This window comes from Anas acuta, chromosome 22 (genome assembly GCF_963932015.1).
Source record: "Anas acuta chromosome 22, bAnaAcu1.1, whole genome shotgun sequence".
In the NCBI taxonomy this organism is placed as follows: domain Eukaryota; kingdom Metazoa; phylum Chordata; class Aves; order Anseriformes; family Anatidae; genus Anas; species Anas acuta.
The window spans coordinates 2,245,102-2,264,935 of NC_089000.1; the positions used below are offsets into that span (position 1 = coordinate 2,245,102).

General features: G+C 43.3%; 1 protein-coding gene across 1 annotated transcript; it reads right to left on the reverse strand.

The window, feature by feature from the left end:
• Window positions 1-11,699: 11,699 nt before the first annotated feature.
• On the reverse strand, window positions 11,700-15,901 carry LOC137843469 (guanylin-like). The gene is made up of 3 exons (XM_068658753.1): window positions 15,727-15,901; window positions 13,366-13,555; window positions 11,700-12,686 (listed from the first exon to the last, which is right to left on the reverse strand). The coding sequence occupies exons 1-3, from the start codon at window positions 15,799-15,801 to the stop codon at window positions 12,619-12,621; spliced, it is 333 nt and encodes a 110-aa protein (XP_068514854.1). The 5' UTR covers window positions 15,802-15,901; the 3' UTR covers window positions 11,700-12,618.
• Between the last annotated feature and the right edge of the window lie 3,933 nt (window positions 15,902-19,834).

Sequence of the window (19,834 nt, forward strand, 5' to 3'; positions counted from 1 at the left end):
CTCCTGGCTCTCAAGCCTCTTAAGCTGCTTGCCAACTACTCTGGCTCGATAATTCTAGCGATCACACACTCGCATACCCACACTGCTGCAGCTGCTGGAGCCCCCATGGGCCCCGAGTCCAAATCCAGCAGCTGCCACAGAGACCACGAACAAACATGCACACAGAATAAAAAGCTCCCAAATCACGAAAAGTGGTAGAAATGGAGTTTAATGAGAAGACAAGGCAGGCTTTGCTGATCAGGGCATGGCACATACTGACCAGTATTCTGTTTACATATGGTCAGTCCCTCTTATCTGCTTACCCATCTTGTTTCCAAAGTTTATCCTTCTCCAAACCCCATTGAGCCCTATATTTCCCCACCTTTGGTTCCTATAGCAAGTTTCATGAGATCCTGAAATTCAATTCCCTTGCATCCTATGATGTGTCCCATACCCTAAGCAAAGATAGGAAGGGAGAGAGAAGAGAAGGTGAAGATCATGGTATGTTTCACATTCGGACCATGGTGCTGAAGCTCTCCTGAGACAGCCCTGTGAGGAACCAGGGCATAGGATCTTTTCCCTGACTTATTATGGTTTCCCCACCTGCCATTGCATGTTTGTGCTCCTGTGTGTCCTGTGTTTGAGCATGCATAGCTGAACCTTTTGTGGGTTGCCCACCACCCTGGATGGGTTTCTCTATCCTATGTTGTGTGTATGGAGACAAGATCTTTATAACATAAACCAACGGTCTCTACTATCTCAGGTGTCACATACACAGGAAAACATATTAGGAACACAGATGCACAGTGTAGCATTTACTTTTCCTTTTCTTTTTTTTTTTTTTTTTTTTTTTTTTTCCCAAACAAAACAAACAGAAAATGTTCCTGAAAAATATTAACAAACTTATTTTTACATAATGTTGAAATTTCAAAATGGGATCTGCCTTTGGATCTAGCTGGTTGGCCAAGGTTCTCCATCTCCCATTAGCAAAATGCTTTTGTCTGTGTTAAGACTGTATGCATAATTTATTGAGTGTTATAGGCAAATGTTAAAATAAATTTGCATCCAATACTTACTCTCTCTCTCTCAGCAGTCATTAGCTCATTCTCTTTATCAAGTCACCTGTCATAGAGGGGATCTACCACTAGACATCAAGAGAATAAGTTGTCTGGACTAAATGAACTGAATCACAGTTAAATACAGGTGCCTAGCTGTTAGGAGACACCAGTTGCTTTTTGGATATTGTTTAAAGCAGATGAATGCCAAAAGGGGTACCAGGAATCAGTATATCTCCTCATCCACTGGAACAGGGAAAGAGAAAAGTTGCTGAGCTGATCAAATAGTATCTCACAATGACTAGACAGAAAACAAACAAAAAATGCCTGTGTCATCAATTCTGATTCCCGTGTCTGGTAGTGAAAATATTCCAGCAAGAGGAAAAGTACACTGAATGTGTCTATCAAGTTATTAGGAAAAAAAAAAAATGCAAGATATATACCTACAACTAGATAAGCTACAGAAAAGAGCAAGAGCTAAGGCTCTTTCTGTCTTAGACCCTAGGCTGTTTCCTTCTTTTTTTTTTTTTTCCTTTTTTTTTTATTTTTATTTTTTTTCAGAATCCATGGCAGTCATACAAGATATTTGATGTAAATACTCCTTTTTATGTCATTGGTTTTATAGGTTTTTATTGCTTGTACACCAAACCACGTCATCATTGGTGCTTTCTTTGACCTTTGCTGTAGTTAAAATATTACCCAAAGGACAGTCACACCTTTGTGTGTTTAGTGTTTGCTGAACACTCATTTTGGATCCTTTCATTTGTGTGATTGGTAGGAGTGTGAGAACTATCCAGGGATAAGACCAATACCACCGAAATTGCTTGCAGTTGTTTTGCACTTCTCGTGACTTCTCGTGATGTTTAGCTCCTGCTTAGCTAGCACATAACTAGCCACGTGTGCTAGCACACCAGTGTCAGTGAATGGACTGAACACTCCAGCTGCTTTACAAGCAGAATCAAACCAACGTCATTCACTAGTGGTGATGGGGGCTTACACTTCTGTAGGTTATATATGGATATCATTAGGTGAAGTAGAAAATAGAGTCAATCCCACAAAATATAAGATAATGCAAGGTGGACACATCCGGACATGAAAATTTAAAGTCCATTTGAAGACTGCTGTTGTGACACAATGTGGTGTCCAGACAGATATTTTGGATTTCAGGATGAAATATACTCCTGAAATGGAAGACAATGAGTACTTCATCCTGTACAAGAAAATGTAACAGGCCTTCATTACACAGAAAAAGGCTTGGCTGGTTCCTGGAAACCTGTCCCTTGAGAAGCAAAGGACTCTCTAGAATTAGTTCCTGATCAATGCTTTTGTGTCTCAGCTGGTGGGAAAAACATGGACAGAGAACAGATAATTCATAGGTTCCTGGCCTGTATTACCCAAGAAAGTAGAAACAAATAGGTAAGAAATGTGCTTCATAGTAAGAACACAGATTTTAAAGATTTATGTGCAGCTAGCGGAGAAGTGCTGGCTGATGTTCTTCTGGAGAAGAAGGCTTTTACAATTCAAAACGTGAGTAACCTGTGCTGAAGACTGTATTAAGACACAATTCTTAAGTCAAAGTGGTAGAGATTGGTAACCTGTTAGGAGCTAAAGTGTACTGGTTGACAGCAGGCTCAACGTCAGCAGTGTGTCCTGGCAGCCAAGAGGGCAAACCACCCTTTGGGGTGCATTAAACACAGCATAGCCAGTTGATCAAAAGAGGTGATTCTCCTATATTTAGTTCTGGCGGGGCTTGAATATTGTCTGCAGTTCTGCACTTCACAATATAAAAAGGATTTTAAGGTACTTGAAAGCATCCAGAGGAGGCCAACAAAGCTGGTAAAAGGGCCAGAAGGAGAGGCTGAGGACACTTGTTTGGTTTGGAGAAAAGGAGGCCAAGAGGTGACTTTATGGCTCTCTACAACCTATTGAGGTGGGGAAATGGAGAAAGAGGTGCTGGTCTCTTCTTGTTGGTCACCAGTGGTAGGACACAAAGCTGCACCAGAGGAGGGTCTAAATATTAAAAAACATTTCTCTACCATGAGGGTGGGCAAACACTAGAACTGACTTCCTGGAGAAGCAGGTGATGCCCAATGCTTGTCAGTGTCCAAGAGGCATTTGGATAATGTCCTTAATAATATGCTTTACATTTTGTTTAGCCCTAATGTGGTCAGGCAGTTGGAGTAGATGATCTTTGAAGGTTCCTTCAAAGGGGGATGAACTATTCCATTCCATTCCATTCCATTCCATTCCATTCCATTCCATTCCATTTCATGTTAGGGTTAAAAACTGTTAGGTTTGGTCCAATGTGAAACATGCCTTCTTGTCAGACTAGCAAACTCTGACCTTTCAATGATACACATTGCTAGCTCAGCAATATGGCACCAGGCCACAAGTCATCCAGCATGAGACAATGCTGCCATCAGCATGGCATGCATTGGCCACATGGCTGTGTGTGATCGCAGCAGCCTGGCAAGGTTTGCCGAGTGATTCCCTTGGGCTGGAGCCGCCAGTCGTGCAATGCGCTGGGTTTGGGAGCATGCAGGGGCAAAACGTATAAACAGAGCAAGTCGCTCCGCATCGCTGAGGCAAGAGCATCAGCTGAGGTCAATGTTACCTCTGCAGGAATGCCTGCAAGATATTGAGACCTACTGCACTGACGGGATGCTGACCATGACCTGGCTAAGTTTCTACGACATTGACAACTGGGAAAGGCATCGTGCTCATCGGTACACTTGTCATCACCCTGGAGTTGGTATGTTAACAAACTAACTCGTTAGTAAATTCTTTGTCTTTTCTATCACTGCTCAAGTGCATCTGTGTGTGTGTGAGAGAGTTTATTTGACATCCCCGAACAGCTCATTTGCTTTATAGATAGATAGATAGATAGATAGATAGATAGATAGATAGATAGATAAATAGAGATAGAGATATATTTCTTGTCTAATCCTTGTTGGGCTGAACCAATCAGTTTCAGCCCCTGGAATCTAACTAGAAGCTGCACCAGAGGAGGTTCTAAATATTAGGAAAAAATTCTTTACCCTGACAGTGGGCAGACACTAGATCTGACTTCCTAGAGAAGTTGGTGATGCCTGATGCTCATTAGTGTCCAAGAGACATTTGGATAATGTCCTTAATAATATGCTTTACATTTTGTTTAGCCCTAAAGTGGTCAGGCAGTTGGACTAGATGATCTTTGAAGGTTCCTTCAAAGGGGGATGAACTATTCTATTCTTTCTATTCTATTCATTTTAGAAAAGCTTCCAGTGTCTGTCAAGAGCTTGGCCTGAGATAATTGACTGTTTCAGTGTCAGGTGCTTTGCACAGGTCACCTGTGATTTTCAGTTCCTGGTGTGCTTTCCCTCATCAGCAAAAGAAATAGGGCAAGACCACTACGGCCCAAAAGTTAACTCAGCTGAGCATAAGGCTTCTCATTTTATTTGTGATATTTCTTTCTGTTTGACAACTACAAAATCAGCTATATCTATGTCATGAACATGAAAAACAGACATCAATCCTCTAGGGCAGGTATTGTGTATGAATTACATTTTTCTGCCTCCAAACTATTGTGTGTTCTCCAAGTAATTTTTTTAGGTAGTTAACCTGTACCTTGATTACAGAAAACACCAAACTGGGCAGAAGCATTGGTCTGCCACAAGGTAGGAAGACCCTGCAGAGGGACCTGGGCAGGATGGGTCGATGGGACGAGGTTCAACATGCCCAAGTGCTGGGTCCTGCACTTGGGGCACAGCAACCCCATGCAGCGCTACAGGCTTGGGACAGAGTGGCTGGAAAGCTGTGCAGAGGAAAAATATCACAGAATCACATAATGGCTTGGATTGGAAGGGACCTCAAAGATCATCCAGTTCCAACCCCCCTGCCATAGTCAGGGATGCCACCCACTAGATCAGGTTGCTCAGGACCTCATCTAACCTGGTCTGGAACGCCTCCACTGATGGGGCATCCACAGCCTCTCTGGGCAGCCTGTGACAGTGCCTCACCACCCTCTGAGTGAAGGATTTCCTCCTAGCCTCTAATCTAAATCTCCCCTCATTTAATTTAAAACCATTCACCCTTGATCTGTCATTATCCAATTGAGGAAAGAGTCGTACTCAATCTGTTTTTATAAGCCCCCTTGAAGTACTGAAAGGTTGCAATGAGGTCACCCCGGAGCCTCCCCTTCCGTAGGTTTAACAGACCCAGTTCTCTCAACCTTTCTTCATAGGAGAGAAACTCCAGCCCCTTAATCATCTTTGTGGTCCTTCTCTGGACCTGCTCTTAGAGATCAACCTCCTTCTTGTGCTGGGGCCCCCAGACCTCGACACAATACTCCAAGTGGGGCCTCACAAGGGCAGAGCAGAGGGGAACAATCTCATCCCTCAACCTGCTGGCCATTCCTCTTTTGAGGCAGCCCTAAACCAGGTTCAGCACCCTGCGCTTTGACTTCTTAAGCTTGTCCAGGTCCCTTGGGATGGCATCCCTTCCTTCTGTTGTATCAGCCACACCACTCAGCTTGGTGTCATCTGCAAACTTGCTGTGGGTGCACTCAGTCTTGCTGGGAACTGAGAGTGTTGGTCAATGTTGGCCTGAACATGAGCCAGCAGTGTGCCCAGATGGCCAAGAAGGCCAACAGCATCCTGGCTGGTATCAGGAATAGTGTAACCAGCAGGACGGGTTGCCCAGGGAGGTGGTGGAGTCACCGTCCCTGGGGGTGTTCAAGGAAAGGTTGGACGTGGTGCTTGGGGACAGGGTTTGGTGGGTGACATTGGTGGTAGGAGGATGGCTGGACCAGATGATGTTGGAGGCCTTTTCCAACCCTAATAATTCTATGATTCTATTCTACGATTCTATGGCTTAATGTGACCTTCACTAAACCCATTTTGGTGTTTTAAATCACTTTGATTTAAATCACCTTTGAAAACATCTAAGGCTAATTCTCTATGTAAAGTACAATTTCTCTGTGTTCTCTGTATGAAGTTCACTTTGGTTACGTTTGCATGTAAATCTGATGCTGACAAGCACAGAAATCTGGAGATTGCTGCTGTCCTATACTCTTCAGAATGCCTACTGGCAGTGTATTTCAGCTGACTGACATCTATTTGTCATCGATGACACGCTGAAATGCATAATAAATTATTGAATACGTTCAAAAAGGAAAAAGGACAAAATATATGTGATCATCTAAAATGATTTAAGTAGTATTACATCAATACTCATTTAAAATTATTCTTCTAAAAGTCCAGTCTGCAGAAGACTAAGCATTTCTGCGGGTGAATGAGCAGACCTTTGAAGTCTGTTTCTCGTCTATGAGGTGCTCCTTGAACTTACTGTTATGATTTAATGGCAACTAAATCAGCAACGTTGGCAATAAAGTGAGATTTATAGCTAAATCACGAATCCTTCTGATTCACAGTCTTCCTTCATAATTCTGATTAAACCCTGCCAAGTCTATGCAGGCTGAATTCATAGGTAGAGGTCCTTGCTGGACTTTAAAGAGTTTAATACTGCATAGAGTACCCCAGTGATCCAGCCTGCACTGTGGCTAAAGCTGAGAGGTGAACAGCATGAAGTAGCTTGGAAATACTACATAGATACCTTGGGGGATTTGTTCACAGAGCTCCTACATGATTTCTTACCTCATTCTGTCCTTTGCCTTCTTGTTACATGTTGTCCGCCTACAGCAGAGTAGAAATATGTTTTTGTGTTCGATTTTTAACAGGAAACCAGGAGTTGATATTCTGTAAAACGTGTGAGATAAGGGGAGAAAGATATCAGCAACAGTCTGACAGCTATGCTGTCATTAGTAATTAAACATTAATGGAAAATCGTTGCAGAAGCTACCGTTCACTCATACAGAAGAGCCTGGAGATGCCAGAGTTAGCCTTGCTGGACTGCACTGGGTATATACTGATGATTTGATTCCTCAGCTGCCAAGGGTGATAAAATGGTTATGTAAGAAATAGGCAGATCTCCATAATTTGTGCCAAATCCTAGCTGTTACTGAACAAAAAGAGGAAGATGGAGAAGGGAGCATGCTCCTGTTATCTAGGCAGTATACATGTGATGCTATGGAGAAATTCCTGGGGACAGATACCAGTTATCAGCTGCAGACTTTGAAATCCGTTCTTAATCTCCCTATGTGACCTTCAGGCCTTTAAAAGAAAAAAAAAAAAAAAAAAAACTTGTGCAAAAGTTAACATACAATATGACTCTCTTATTATGTTTATGTAATACGGGCATAATTGTTTAATAAATTATTTGAAATTGAATTTCAAAATGTTTCTATTGCAACTGGCTTTAGTAGATTTCAGAGAAGTGTTTCATTCATGTCTCGCATTCCCTTCCCTGAAGAGCTGATATTCATTACAGTAATTTGAGCATTCGGTCAGGAACATTTCAAAAAGTCACTCATTCAGCCAGACAAAAGGCGTTGAAAAGGGTTCCCAGTTCCCACAGTGAAGGAATTTTATATTGAGGTAGTTTTCACATTTTTACATGTCTAATCACTTTGCTAATCTATTCCCCAAGGCTAAGTATAAACAAAATCATTAAATAATCACAATCATTACAATCACAAACATAACTACGATTTAACAAAGACCACATTTTTACAAGATGGCATCTGTCTTCCTTGCAAGGGTTTGCAGAGGATGATGAACATGTTTTGAGAAACAACTAAGAAAGTTCCTCTAACTGAATTTCCATGCTGCCAAGGTCAGAATCAACAGACAATGCTACATCTATATTACACCCTTTTACAATCCCTTCCCAGTTTTGCTTCAAAAATGCAGACAAGACAGAAAAAGGAAGTACACTGGATACAAACTACACTGAGAAAAAAAATCAGTAATCATTCCCGGTCTTCATTCACTTATCCAACGAAGCATAACACTGGTCAAGAAGTGCCTCAAACAGGTATAGGTGTGCAGTGCGTCACTGAAATATTTGTGTACACGGTTACGATAGGATGATGTTTGTTAATAATGCATTGTATAAACTGTGACTGTTTATGATACCAAACGTGAAGGGGGCAGAGGTGAGTGAGAATTATGACTGTGATGTTTTGTTTATATGTTTATAAAATATGACCTTGACTTTCAAGTAGTACTTTGTTGAAACTCTCAGAGTCTACCACACCCTTCAGGCTGCATTCTTTGCCTCTCTCAGAGTCTCTGCACATGACCTGATATTGAGTTGACTTTAGTCTTCAAAAGTGCTTATTTGGAAGAGTGTAAAATGTAGCCATAGGTCACAGTCAAGGTGTAATGACTGGCAATCCTGCTCAGTAAGGTATACGTTTATTTTTTCATATATTTAACTCAATATTATAGCATTTTGCACCAATTATAGGCAAAATGGAAGGTGGGCAAAACAGTGTGAGAAGGTTGGTTTTACAACAACATAAGATGAACACAATGTGACTTTAAGAAGAAACTTCATTGTATGCATCCCCTCTGTGACAGGTGACTAGATGAAGAGAATGAGCTAATGACTGCCTTGAGAGAGAAAGTATTGGATGCAAATTTATTTTAACATTTGCCTGTAACACTGAATAAATCATGCATACAGTCCTAACAGACAAAAGGGCTCCATACACACAACATAGGACAGAGAAGCAAGGGCAGGTGGAAAAAACATCCCTTTGACCACCCTCACACTCCATTTTAAGAGTGTTCACTCAGAGCCAGAGACAGCCTTCTTCAGAGCCAATTCCAGCATCATGCGGTGAGATCTGCTTCTTGCCTGTGCATCACGATCCTTTATGAAGCAGGGAAGTATCCCTTTTTCTCTATTCACAAACACAAAGGCTCTGTTCACAAATATGAAGGACATTTAGCTCCAGGCACAGCCTGTAGTCCAGCTCTCCAAAGGTTAAAAAGTCACATTAACCCATGAAATCCATATTTTTGAATGTAGAAGCAAAAGTGACTGGTTTTCACAGACTGTGTGTAGTCAGAGTAGCCATCTGCTGAATCTACGTGGTCAACAGCCTCAAGTGGTCAAACCGTCCCTTCTGAATCTTCCTGTGGGACGATTTATGGGCCCGTTTGAGTATTAATTTCCATACCTACCTGATGCGTGTAGGGCTAGCTTGCATCCTGCACCCTAAAGTCTTTCCAAAGCAGATACACTTTGGGACATAAGAAGTATGCCTCCTTGCCAGTGTGTTCTCCTCCAGGCAGTGTGCTTTTTCCTGTGTAGCCCTCACCAGAAAACAAGTGAACTTCTTGAACATGATCCTAGACCTGGTACATGCTAGATGCCTGGGTTACCTGCGTACAATGATACCGGGACCATCATGAGCGCAGTAATTTTTATAACACTGCAAATAACAGGCAGGAAAAGAAGGAAACATGCAGCCCATAAAAGATCGCAGGTGGCAGTCCTGACTTCTTCAAAGAGAATGATGCGTTATAAAGCTTGGTCTATCTTGCCTCTTAGGAAAACACAGGACTGATTGTCAGAGACAAAGGAGAACTTGCAGAGATGTTTCTGGCTCACTGTAACAGGCAGGATCTGCTACATGCCATGCAATTATCTTCTGAACTCTTCAATACAGCCAAAGTAAATAACTGGATGAAGAACACAAACTACCTTCTGATAAGGAAATGATAGGAATGTACATGACAAGAGCAGGTGTAGAGTCCTGCCCCTGGGAAGGAACAACCACATGTATCAGTACAGGCTGGGGGCTGACCTGCTGGAGAGGAGCTCTGAGGAGAAGGACCTGGGGGTCCTGGTGGACGACAGGTTGCTTGTGAGCCAGCACTGTGCCCTGGTGGCCAAGAAGGCCAATGGGACCCTGGTGGGCATTAAAAGGAACGTGGCCAGCAGGTCAAAGGGAGGGGATCCTCCCCCTCTGCTCTGCCCTGGCCAGGCCTCACCTGGAGCACTGTGCCCAGTTCTGGGCTCCCCAGAACAAAACAGACAGGGATCTGCTGGAAAGAGGCCAGTGAAGGGCCACAGAGATGATCCGGGGCCTGGAGCATCTCCCCTGTGAGGAGAGGCTGAGAGACCTGGGGCTGTTCAGCCTGGAGAAGAGAAGGCTGAGGGGGGATCTCAGCAATGTGTATAAATACCTGAGGGGGGGGAGACAGAGGGATTTGGCCAACCTCTTTTCAGTGGGCTGTGGGGACAGGACAAGGGGCCATGGCCACAAAATGGAGCCCAGGAAGCTCCGCACCAACATGTGAAAGAACTTCGTCATGGGAGGGTGACAGAGCATTGGGACAGGCTGCCCAGGGAGGCTGTGGGGTCTCCTTCTCCAGAGATATTCAAGGCCCCTCTGGACCTGGGCAACCTGCTCTAGGGAACCTGCTTTGGCAGGGGGGCTGGACCCGATGGTCTCTTGAGGTCCCTTCCAACCCCACAGTTCACAGTTCAAGTGAAGATCTTTATGAATCTCTGTGAGCTACCTGAGAAATGTTAAGCTGTTGGCTAACCAGCTCTCAAAATTTGCACTGCAGTATTCTGTGACCTTGATCTTGAAGAGGTTTAAGTATCTTCAAAAGCCAAAGTCAAAGGCTGAGTGAATTTTCTCAAGACACTCACCTGTGTAATCCTTGCCACTAACGAGGGTAAAAGCATTTTTGGCTGCATGAGGCAAAGAATTGCCAGCACGTCAAGATGGGTGATTCTTCCACCCTACTCAGTGTTGGTGAGGCTGCACATGGAGTGCTGTGGCCAGTGCTGTGCTGTGCTCCCCAGTACAAGAGAGACATGGGCATACTGGAAAGGGTCTAGCGTAGGGCCACAAAGATGATCACAAACCAGAGCATCTCTCCTATGAGGAGGCAGAGATCTGGGACTGTTCAGCCTGGAGAAGAGGAGGGGCTCTGAGTGATCTCATTAATGTGTAAATAACCGAAGGGAGGATGCAAAGACAGAGCCAGACTCTTTTCAGTGGTGCTCAATGACAGGCCAAGAGGCAGTGGACACAAAATCAAACACGGGAGCTTTGCATGAACGTCACAAAGGACTTATTTACTGTGTGGGTGACGGAACACTTGCACGGACTGCCCAGAGATGTTATTGAGTTTCCCTCCTTGGCAACTTTCAGAAGATGCCTGGATGTGGTCCTGTGCACCTGGCTTTATGTAACGTTGCTTGACTGGGGGAGAGGGGCAGTGTTGGACCCTTCTTACCCCAAACGTTCTGTGATTCTGTGATTATCAGTTTAGCAAGTCAACTTGGGGTTTCTGCATAAGCTTGAAGCTTCCAGGATGTTTCCCACAGGTGACAGTGGATCAGTGGATAGGCAGGGAACCCACCCTGATGAAACCTCTCCTCTGCTCTGAATACACTGCGCTACTCCCTACAGCCCTGATTCCCAGGTTCTGTTGGGAAATGCAGTCCTCAAGATTTAGTCTGCAGTAGACTTGTACAAGGTGCTATAAAACTGAAACTTTCAGTCCCACTCCTGCCACTTCTTTCTTGGTTTCCTTTGTTGTTTCTTTTTGTGTGTGTGTGTGTCCCTACTTCTCCCATAGATACAACCTTAAACTGTACAATGTTCCTGTTATTAGAAATCTCATAAAGCAAATACAAAATGAAGATTTGGTTCCCTTCTTTAACCCTCTCTTACACAAGAGAGAAGGAAGTAGACAGACTACCAAAGAAGATATATAAATAAATAAATAAATAGAGTAAAATAAAAACACCCAAAAAACCCACAAAATTGTCATGAGCTTTTATTTCATGTACAGTAGCATACAAACATGGGCAGACTCTTTCTTCACAATATTGCCACCAAAAACACACACACCACACAACAAAACAAAATGACAAAAACATAAATCCCGTCAAGTCAATGTTGACTTAACGAACAGGAAAATCCATTGAAAGAAGGGAACTTATATATATAACTATGAGGAAAAGGTTACTAGCTGCAGTGCTTGTCTGCCTCTATTCCATAAATTCACAATAAACTATTAGTACAAGTAACAGATGGAGAATTTTCTGGGTGTGAAAGTGTAGCTAAACACTTCTAACTTGTCCCCAAGTTGCATGCTACAGTTCTGTTACAAACGTACACATACCACATGCAGACCTACTGGCTCAGGCACTTATCCAACCATTTAGATAGTATGTGCTGGAAAAGATGATAAACCTATACTGCTACATGTATGTGTGTAGGGGAAGGCAGATCACAGGTAGATTTAAATATTAAAAGGGCTGGAGAAGACTACTCAGTTTGACCCATCATGTTCCAATCCAGATAAAATAGTGAAAGCCAAAACAATGAACACAGAAATTTTTCACTCCAGTCAAGCGTGACACAGCTCATGTAGACAGAGGCACAACTCAGGAAGGGAGAGCAGTCCGCTCAAGAAAGGGCTCAGCTCAGGGTGAGATGATGCTTCCTCAGCATCTCAGATAAGGCTTGGTCTTCTTGTTGCCAAAACTGCCCTGTTGGTATTACCTGATCTGACTACTTCAAGATTCCCCCTAGCATGTCTACATGAGGCAAGAGCTTCAGTTTGACTATAGTGGAGGTGGAGACTAAATATTGATTTTTGAGAGTATGTGATCTTGCAACACAAATGCACAAACTTGGCACATCTTCTTCGGATTGTTTCATCCTTTTTCAAAAGCACCCAGAGCAGGCAGCATTGGCACAGATTTCGCACAAATCAGCATCTCTGACAGCCGTGCCTGTTAGAGAGAAAAGAAAGTGTTTCACTGGGATAGCAAAGCAATATATAGCAAGAGAGCAGAGCCACACATCAAGTGGCTGAGAGGTTCCTTTCTGTTGCTGTTCAATGAATTTTGATGTCATTGAAGTTATTGTTGGCACAAGAAAAACTAGTTCTTGAGAAAATCTTGCTTAAAATAATGAGATTAAACCTGAAATCACTGGGAGAACAATGGCAACATGTGGAAACAAGGGAACAGCAGGACATCTTGTGGGAGGGCGGTAAGGATGCTACCTTTTTCCTCTAAAGTGGCTTGTAGAATTACAGCTTTAGTTATATAGCTAGCATTTCTTCCTAAGGTTTCCACTGTATTGGACAGTAAGTTAATAAAACATAATAAAATTTTATATATATATATATAAACACTGAAGCAGGTGGCTCAAGAATCACTCCATGTGCCTTGGAGACACAAAATGCTGAAGACTAATTCACCTCATCTACATCTCACACCTCTTTTAGGGTATCCAGAAACACACAGCTACTTGGAAGAAACTTTTTGGGTTTTGTGTTTACAACAGCGTGATCTGCACGGGCTACAATTAAGCATCATAGCAGTGGTGCTACAATTTCAATATTTGAGGTTGAAAAATGTGATTAAAAAAAAAAAAAAAGGAAATCGTGCAATATGAACTACATACTCAGCCTCTCGAAAATCATGGGTGCATCTTCTCTTTTACACACAGCTTGGAACTCCTCAGGAAGATCTTTCTCGTTGCATGGAGAATAGGTAGTCTTTGAAACCACCATGCGAGGATTAATGCTTCTGTTCTCATCCATGAGTTCCTTTAGCTTCTTCACAGATTCAAGGGAGAACTTCAAGTCGCCATCCTATGTAGATAGAACAAGAAAAAAAAAAAGAACAGAGGCATCAGGGAGTTAGTCCTTAGGCAAATGTATTCCATTTCAACTGAAGACTGCTAAACTGGGAGCTCTCTCCACATACCTCTACTATAGGGAAAAGGGAATGTTGGAACAAAGCTTAAAGAAATTTGGTGCTCAATGAAAGTAAAGGGAGCAGCTCTTCAATACATACACCCTTCAGAGCAGCAGGAAGACCTGGCTGGCTTGTCAGGGTTTTTTTAAGCACCTCAGTGGATGGAGGCACAATCAGTGCATTTCCCACTCTTGTGAGAAAGACACATAAAATCTAAGGTAGAAGGATATGGATTGAGAAACGTCAGCCTAGAAAAGAAATGATTGGGTGATATGTCATAGAGATTTACAAAATCATGAGCTGAATGCATGCGAATGGAGATTTCTTTTGTTCACTCTTTCTTCTAATACATTAGTAGAGAACTTCAGGTGTTGGCTGTCACGTGGCATGCTCAAAACAGAGAAAATTCCTTCGCATTCAACATTAAGAGCTGAACTTCCTCATCACAAGATACTGTGGCAAGTTTCCATGAACTTAAAACTCGTCCATACGATTTATGGAACACAAGTTGAGAAAAACTAAATGCATTGCTTCTGACTCAAAGATCATGCCAAAGCTTTGGGAAGCTTGAAGTGTAAGTATTACTCTTCAATACGGAAGTATTACTCCATGTTATATGCTGTTTGATCCTGTGTGTCTGTTAACGTCCATTCCCTCACAGTTTCGAGAATCACTGTTGAGGTAATAAACTTAAATTGAACATGTTGCAATTGTTAAGTGAATATAATCTGTGTTAGTATGAAGGCAATCACAGTCTGGCCTAAAAGAGGAATAAGCATTTTCAATTTGTTATTTAGCATTTGTTTTATCCTTGTTTAATGAACAAGAAATAATCAGAAGTATGATCAAGTGACACCTACATATTCAAAGAAATGAATTTAATTGAGCCTGCTATGGCATACGATCAAATGTTTTTTGCTTCATAGTCTCAGTAGCTTGATGTTCAATTGTGTGAGAGTGTTTTTTTTTTGGGGGGAGGGAGAGGTGTTGGTTAAAGAATACTAATAAAAAACCAACCATGGACATGCATTTATTTAACAAGTCAAACTCTTTTCTACTCCCAATTAATTTATGATTTTTCTCAGAATAGTTTATCAGACTGGCTGCCTGTGAAAAGTTAATTATTTAGAACACAGCTCTAAATTCAACTATCAGATGCAGACTCTAAAAGCACAAAACAGAGAAAAAAAAGGAAGAATTTCCACAAGAACAGTACCAGAGAAAGTAGAAAGGGGTGAAGCGAGCTTTATTCAGTCCTTTCACATAGGATTTATCCTTATTATCACTGCTTAGAAAGGATGAACATTTATGAGAGATAGATTTATGAGGTGCATTTATGTCCTGGTGACAAAATAAAACAAAACAAACACACAAAAGCATCGACACCATCTCAGAAGAGAAAAGCGTGTCAGAGAGAGCTGAGTCTGAGCAGCGTCTTCTCTCCAAGGTAACAGTGCATGCTGTTCTGCTGAACTAGCAGATTTTATCACAGAAATAGTCTAAGCCAGCACTTTAGGTTTTTTTGTTTGGTTGGTTGTTTGGTTGGTTGATTCTTGATTTTTTCTGGGTTTATTCCACAATTAGCTAGCCATCCTCTTCCAATTTTCATCCCAGTAATTCAAGATCCATGCAAGAAACTGTCTAGATACTGATATTCAGCCTTTAAAAACACTCTACAAAATCCAATAAATATTGCTTGTGGCTTGCACAAATTTTGTAAAATCGATGCTTTCTGTGACATAGTATGGGAAAGGGAAGAAAAGTCTTGGAAAGATTTTTCAGAGAAAAGTATATAAGCCAACTTTGTGCACTGAGTTAGTCAGACATCAGGAAAATCAAGTAGTCCAACTGAAAAGAGTGCAACACACATGCACAGTACATGTGTGTCATGTCCTATAAGAGGCAGAGAAAATATAAATGTAGTGATTAAATGTCAGACAACAATCTGGAGAAAAGAAAAAAAACCAGCTCTATTAATTTAGTTCAACATTCCTGTTGTAGCTACAGCTCTTCATACAATACAAATATATCACTGAACTTGAAAAAAAAAAAGCAGAAAACTCACCTGGACATAGACTCCCTGGGAGCTGTGCACCAGTGAAAGGAGTATAAGGACTGTAAAGGACAGAAAGCCTTTCATAGCACCTGCAAAGTGTAGCTTCTCCTAGCCTGAATATATTTTCTCTTGCTTTGTCTCTCCGATTTGCTCTAGTTGTCAGAGCGCTATCTCCCCGGTGCAAAAAAAATAAGCTTTATAAAGCCTTCACACAGCACTTGCTTGGTAATCCATTAACCTAAACTCCTTATAGGCATACAATAAACCTTCAGTGGCCTATCAGTTATCTACTCCTTGGAAAAGCAGGACAGTCACACCCAGGCAAATACTGGTGTTTATGACTCTCTCCCACTTTCAGAAACTGGCCAAGACAGGCAGGAAAATCACTGTGGCCTCCGGCACATAGATAGGAAATGTTGGTCTTAGTTCTGACACAGCATCCAAAACCGTCTCCATGTGGGGAATGGATGGGCAAAGATGGTCTTGGAGGTCTTTCCCAACGTTAATGATTCTATGATTCCATGGCTTGGAAGCAGGCAAATTAATAAACAATTAAAGAAGTTGCTCTCTTGCACTGATCGGTGGCCAGTCAGTTCTGAGCTGATTGCTGAGCACGCAGTTCTCCTGGGACTGCAATCCTGAGAGGGAAGCAATGCTCTGGAGCAGATGAGCGCAGGGTGTGCCCGAGTGTCAGCACATCCACAGTGTGATCTTGCTTTTGGCAGCACCTAATTAAAACGCACGCATTACAGGGGTTGTCATTAAAGATAACAACCTCCAATTTGCTGCAATGCAACGAATCTGTTTCTCTGTGGCCTTCAATCTTATCCAGAAACATGGAAATAGCACGTGGATGTTTATCTTCTCTTATTCTCTAATAAGCAGACCTGGACTATTAATGAGAGCTTCTCAGTCCCCTGGGGCCCTGGTTTTACAGGTTTCTGGGGTGCCCTCCTAGTGTCTCTCCCGACCTTTCCTCTAGGCTCCCTTTGGGTACAGGAAGGCCGCTATAAGGTCTCCCAAGACCTTCTCTCCTCCATGCCAAACAACCCCAATGCTCTCTGTGAGTATTGAGCAGTTTGGCTAGAGCACTTGCTGGTGAAGAGCAAGGCAAAAAAGTGGTTGAGTGCCCCAGCTTTCTCCTTCTTCGTTGTAGACAGGCCTCCCATTTCACTCACCATGGAGGGTACAGTTTCTTTTATCTTCCTGTGTTGTTCCCCCTGTACTCGGCTCTGGTGAGGCCGCACCTCGAGTACTGTGTTCAGTTTTGGGCCCCTCGCTACAAGAAGGACATCGAGGTGCTTGAGCGGGTCCAAAGAAGGGCGACGAAGCTGGTGAGGGGCCTGGAGAGCAAGTCCTACGAGGAGCGGCTGAAGGAGCTGGGCTTGTTCAGCCTAGAGAAGAGGAGGCTCAGGGGTGACCTTATTGCTCTGTATAAGTACATTAAAGGAGGCTGTAGCGAGGTGGGGGTTGGCCTGTTCTCCCATGTGCCTGGTGACAGGACGAGGGGGAATGGGCTAAAGTTACGCCAGGGGAGTTTTAGGTTAGATGTTAGGAAGAATTTCTTTACTGAAAGGGTTGTGAGGCATTGGAACGGGCTGCCCAGGGAGGTGGTGGAGTCACCATCCCTGGAAGTCTTCAAAAGACGTTTAGATGTAGAGCTTAGGGATATGGTTTAGTGGGGACTGTTAGTGTTAGGTCAGAGGTTGGACTCGATGATCTTGAGGTCTCTTCCAACCTAGAAAATTCTGTGATTCTGTGATTCTGTGATTCTCTGTAATTAAAGAAACCCTTCTTGTTATTTTTTTACATCTCTAGCCAAATTCACCTACATCTGTGTCTCAGCTTTCCTAATTCCCTCTCTGTTCTTCTGGGCTATGTCCCTTTAATATTACCACCACCAAAGCTTTCTTCCTAATTGTCTTCTCAGGCTGATTCGTTCCATGCACAGAGGACGTGCCTGGTACAGCTGGCCAAATGCTGCTGCACAGCCACAGGTGCTGGGTTACTCACAGCCCAGAGCTCCGTGGGCATCACTGACCCATGGCAGAGTGGGTCAAGAGCACAGACATCGGTGGAAGAGCACCCGGCAGGCTCTGCTGGCAAATAGGTTGGCACCTGAAGAGACAAAATAAATACTTGGAGGAATGGGCAAGGTGGCCCAGGCTTAGGAGATGTCTGAAGGATGATTAACTGAGGAACTGCCAATCACAAACACCATTATATTGACATATTGAGTATGTGTGATCGGGATTCCACCCACACTCACATTCGTAAAGTCATCAGTGGGTCCTGTGCACTGACAGTCCTGATTTTTGAATCCCTTGGAGGGGAAACTCCAGCATGCACACGTCTCTCAGCTTCTGAGTTCCAGAAAATGCCATGTCTCCAGGGCGTCTAAGCCACTTCTGTGCGATGCTCTACCAAACTTCAGCTAGTCTAGTAATTCCACAGAAACACCAGAGCTGGAAATTATGGGATAACCTCTCAAGTTGGGAAGGGTACTTTCTACTCCCTGCTCTTCAGGAGCTTAGATTTATTTATACTTGCACTGTCAAACAAGCTGTGTTTGACACATACAGAGTGTTTACCTGCAGAACCCCTACAAGTGCAGATTTGGTCTCACTTTTCATGACTTGTCATGAAAAAAGTCAGCCATTCATGGTTGACCTTTTGGAATCCTTCTGGCCTCAGTGAAAACTGGCAGCAGCTCAGACATAAACAACAATCTCATTTAGAGCTTTACTAGAGAGTAAACGTGTTTATGGAGTTGGCTCTAAATAATATTTTCCTCTTAAACTCTTTTATGATCGGGAACAACTTACAGGCCTCTACTGTGCTATTGTGCTTCCTCCATAGTTCTTTACCTCATTTGTTTTTTTCTAAAGACTGATCACTTTTTAAATCTGATCATTTTATATTAAAAAAAAAAAAAAGAGGCAAGGGCCTACAGCTAGGTTTAGCAACCCACAATTAATACATAACTCAGAGCCCTGCCACAAGCCCTGTGAAAACGGGAAGACAGAGAGCCAAGAACCACATGAAGTTAAGAGCATGCACACCAACGTGGCTGACAGTTGCATGTAGTCTTCCAGAAGGTGTGTCAGGCTCTAAACTACTTCAGGAGCAAGGCCCTGAGCTCTCTCTGGTGTAGGACGGGTGCAATTAGCGAGAAGCTGTGGTATTCAACGCAGCCATAGCGCCACCAGAAGAGCACAACACTGCACGCCGCCAGGCTCCCGGAGCAGATTGCTGGCACAGGGAGGCAGGACAAGCTCCAGGCGGGGTGAGACGTGTCTGCCACCACAGAGATGGTGTCCAAGGGCTCTGAGCCCAGCTAAAGCCCTGGCACACCAGTGGCGTGCTGTAATATTATGGCTGAGCACAGCCACAGTGGGGTCTTTAACATCATAGCTGTGCACAGAGTCACAGCATGGTGTGGTAACACCATGGCCAAGCATCAAGTCACCACAGGGCCTTGTTAACATTAGTGTTCAAAAGAAAGTCACAACAGGACCTTGTGACCTCAGAATCACAGTAGGTAACATCATAGGGCTGCAGTGTCACAGAAGGGCCTTGTGACATCAAGGCTCGGCAAAGAGTCATAGAGGATGATTAAAAAATCATAGCCTGCCACGGTGTAAAAGCTGGGCTTTGTGACCTCAGTTCCCAGCACGAATTCACAGTGGGATTTTGTAAAATCATGGAATGGCAAAGAGTCACAGCCTTTGGATGTGATGCCATGGCACAGAGTTGCATGAAATATGGCCAAGGACAGCGTTGCAGTGGGTCACTGTAACATCGTGGTCATGCACAAAGTGCAGTACTGTAACATCATGGCCCAGCAGAAAGTCACAAAAAGGACTTGGGCCCTCACAGCCCAGCACGTAGTCACCGCGGGTTGTTGTAACACCACAGCCCATCACAGCAGGGCCTTGTGACCTCCCAGAAAAGCACAGAATTGAGCATTGTAACATCACAAACCAGTACGGTGCCACACGAGGGGCTTTCTGACCTCGTACCCCGGCACAGAGTCCCAGTTTGGTGTTTGGTGGCAGAGGACAGAGTCACAGTGGGGTCTTGTAACATCACGGCCCAGTACAGCATCACAGGGTGG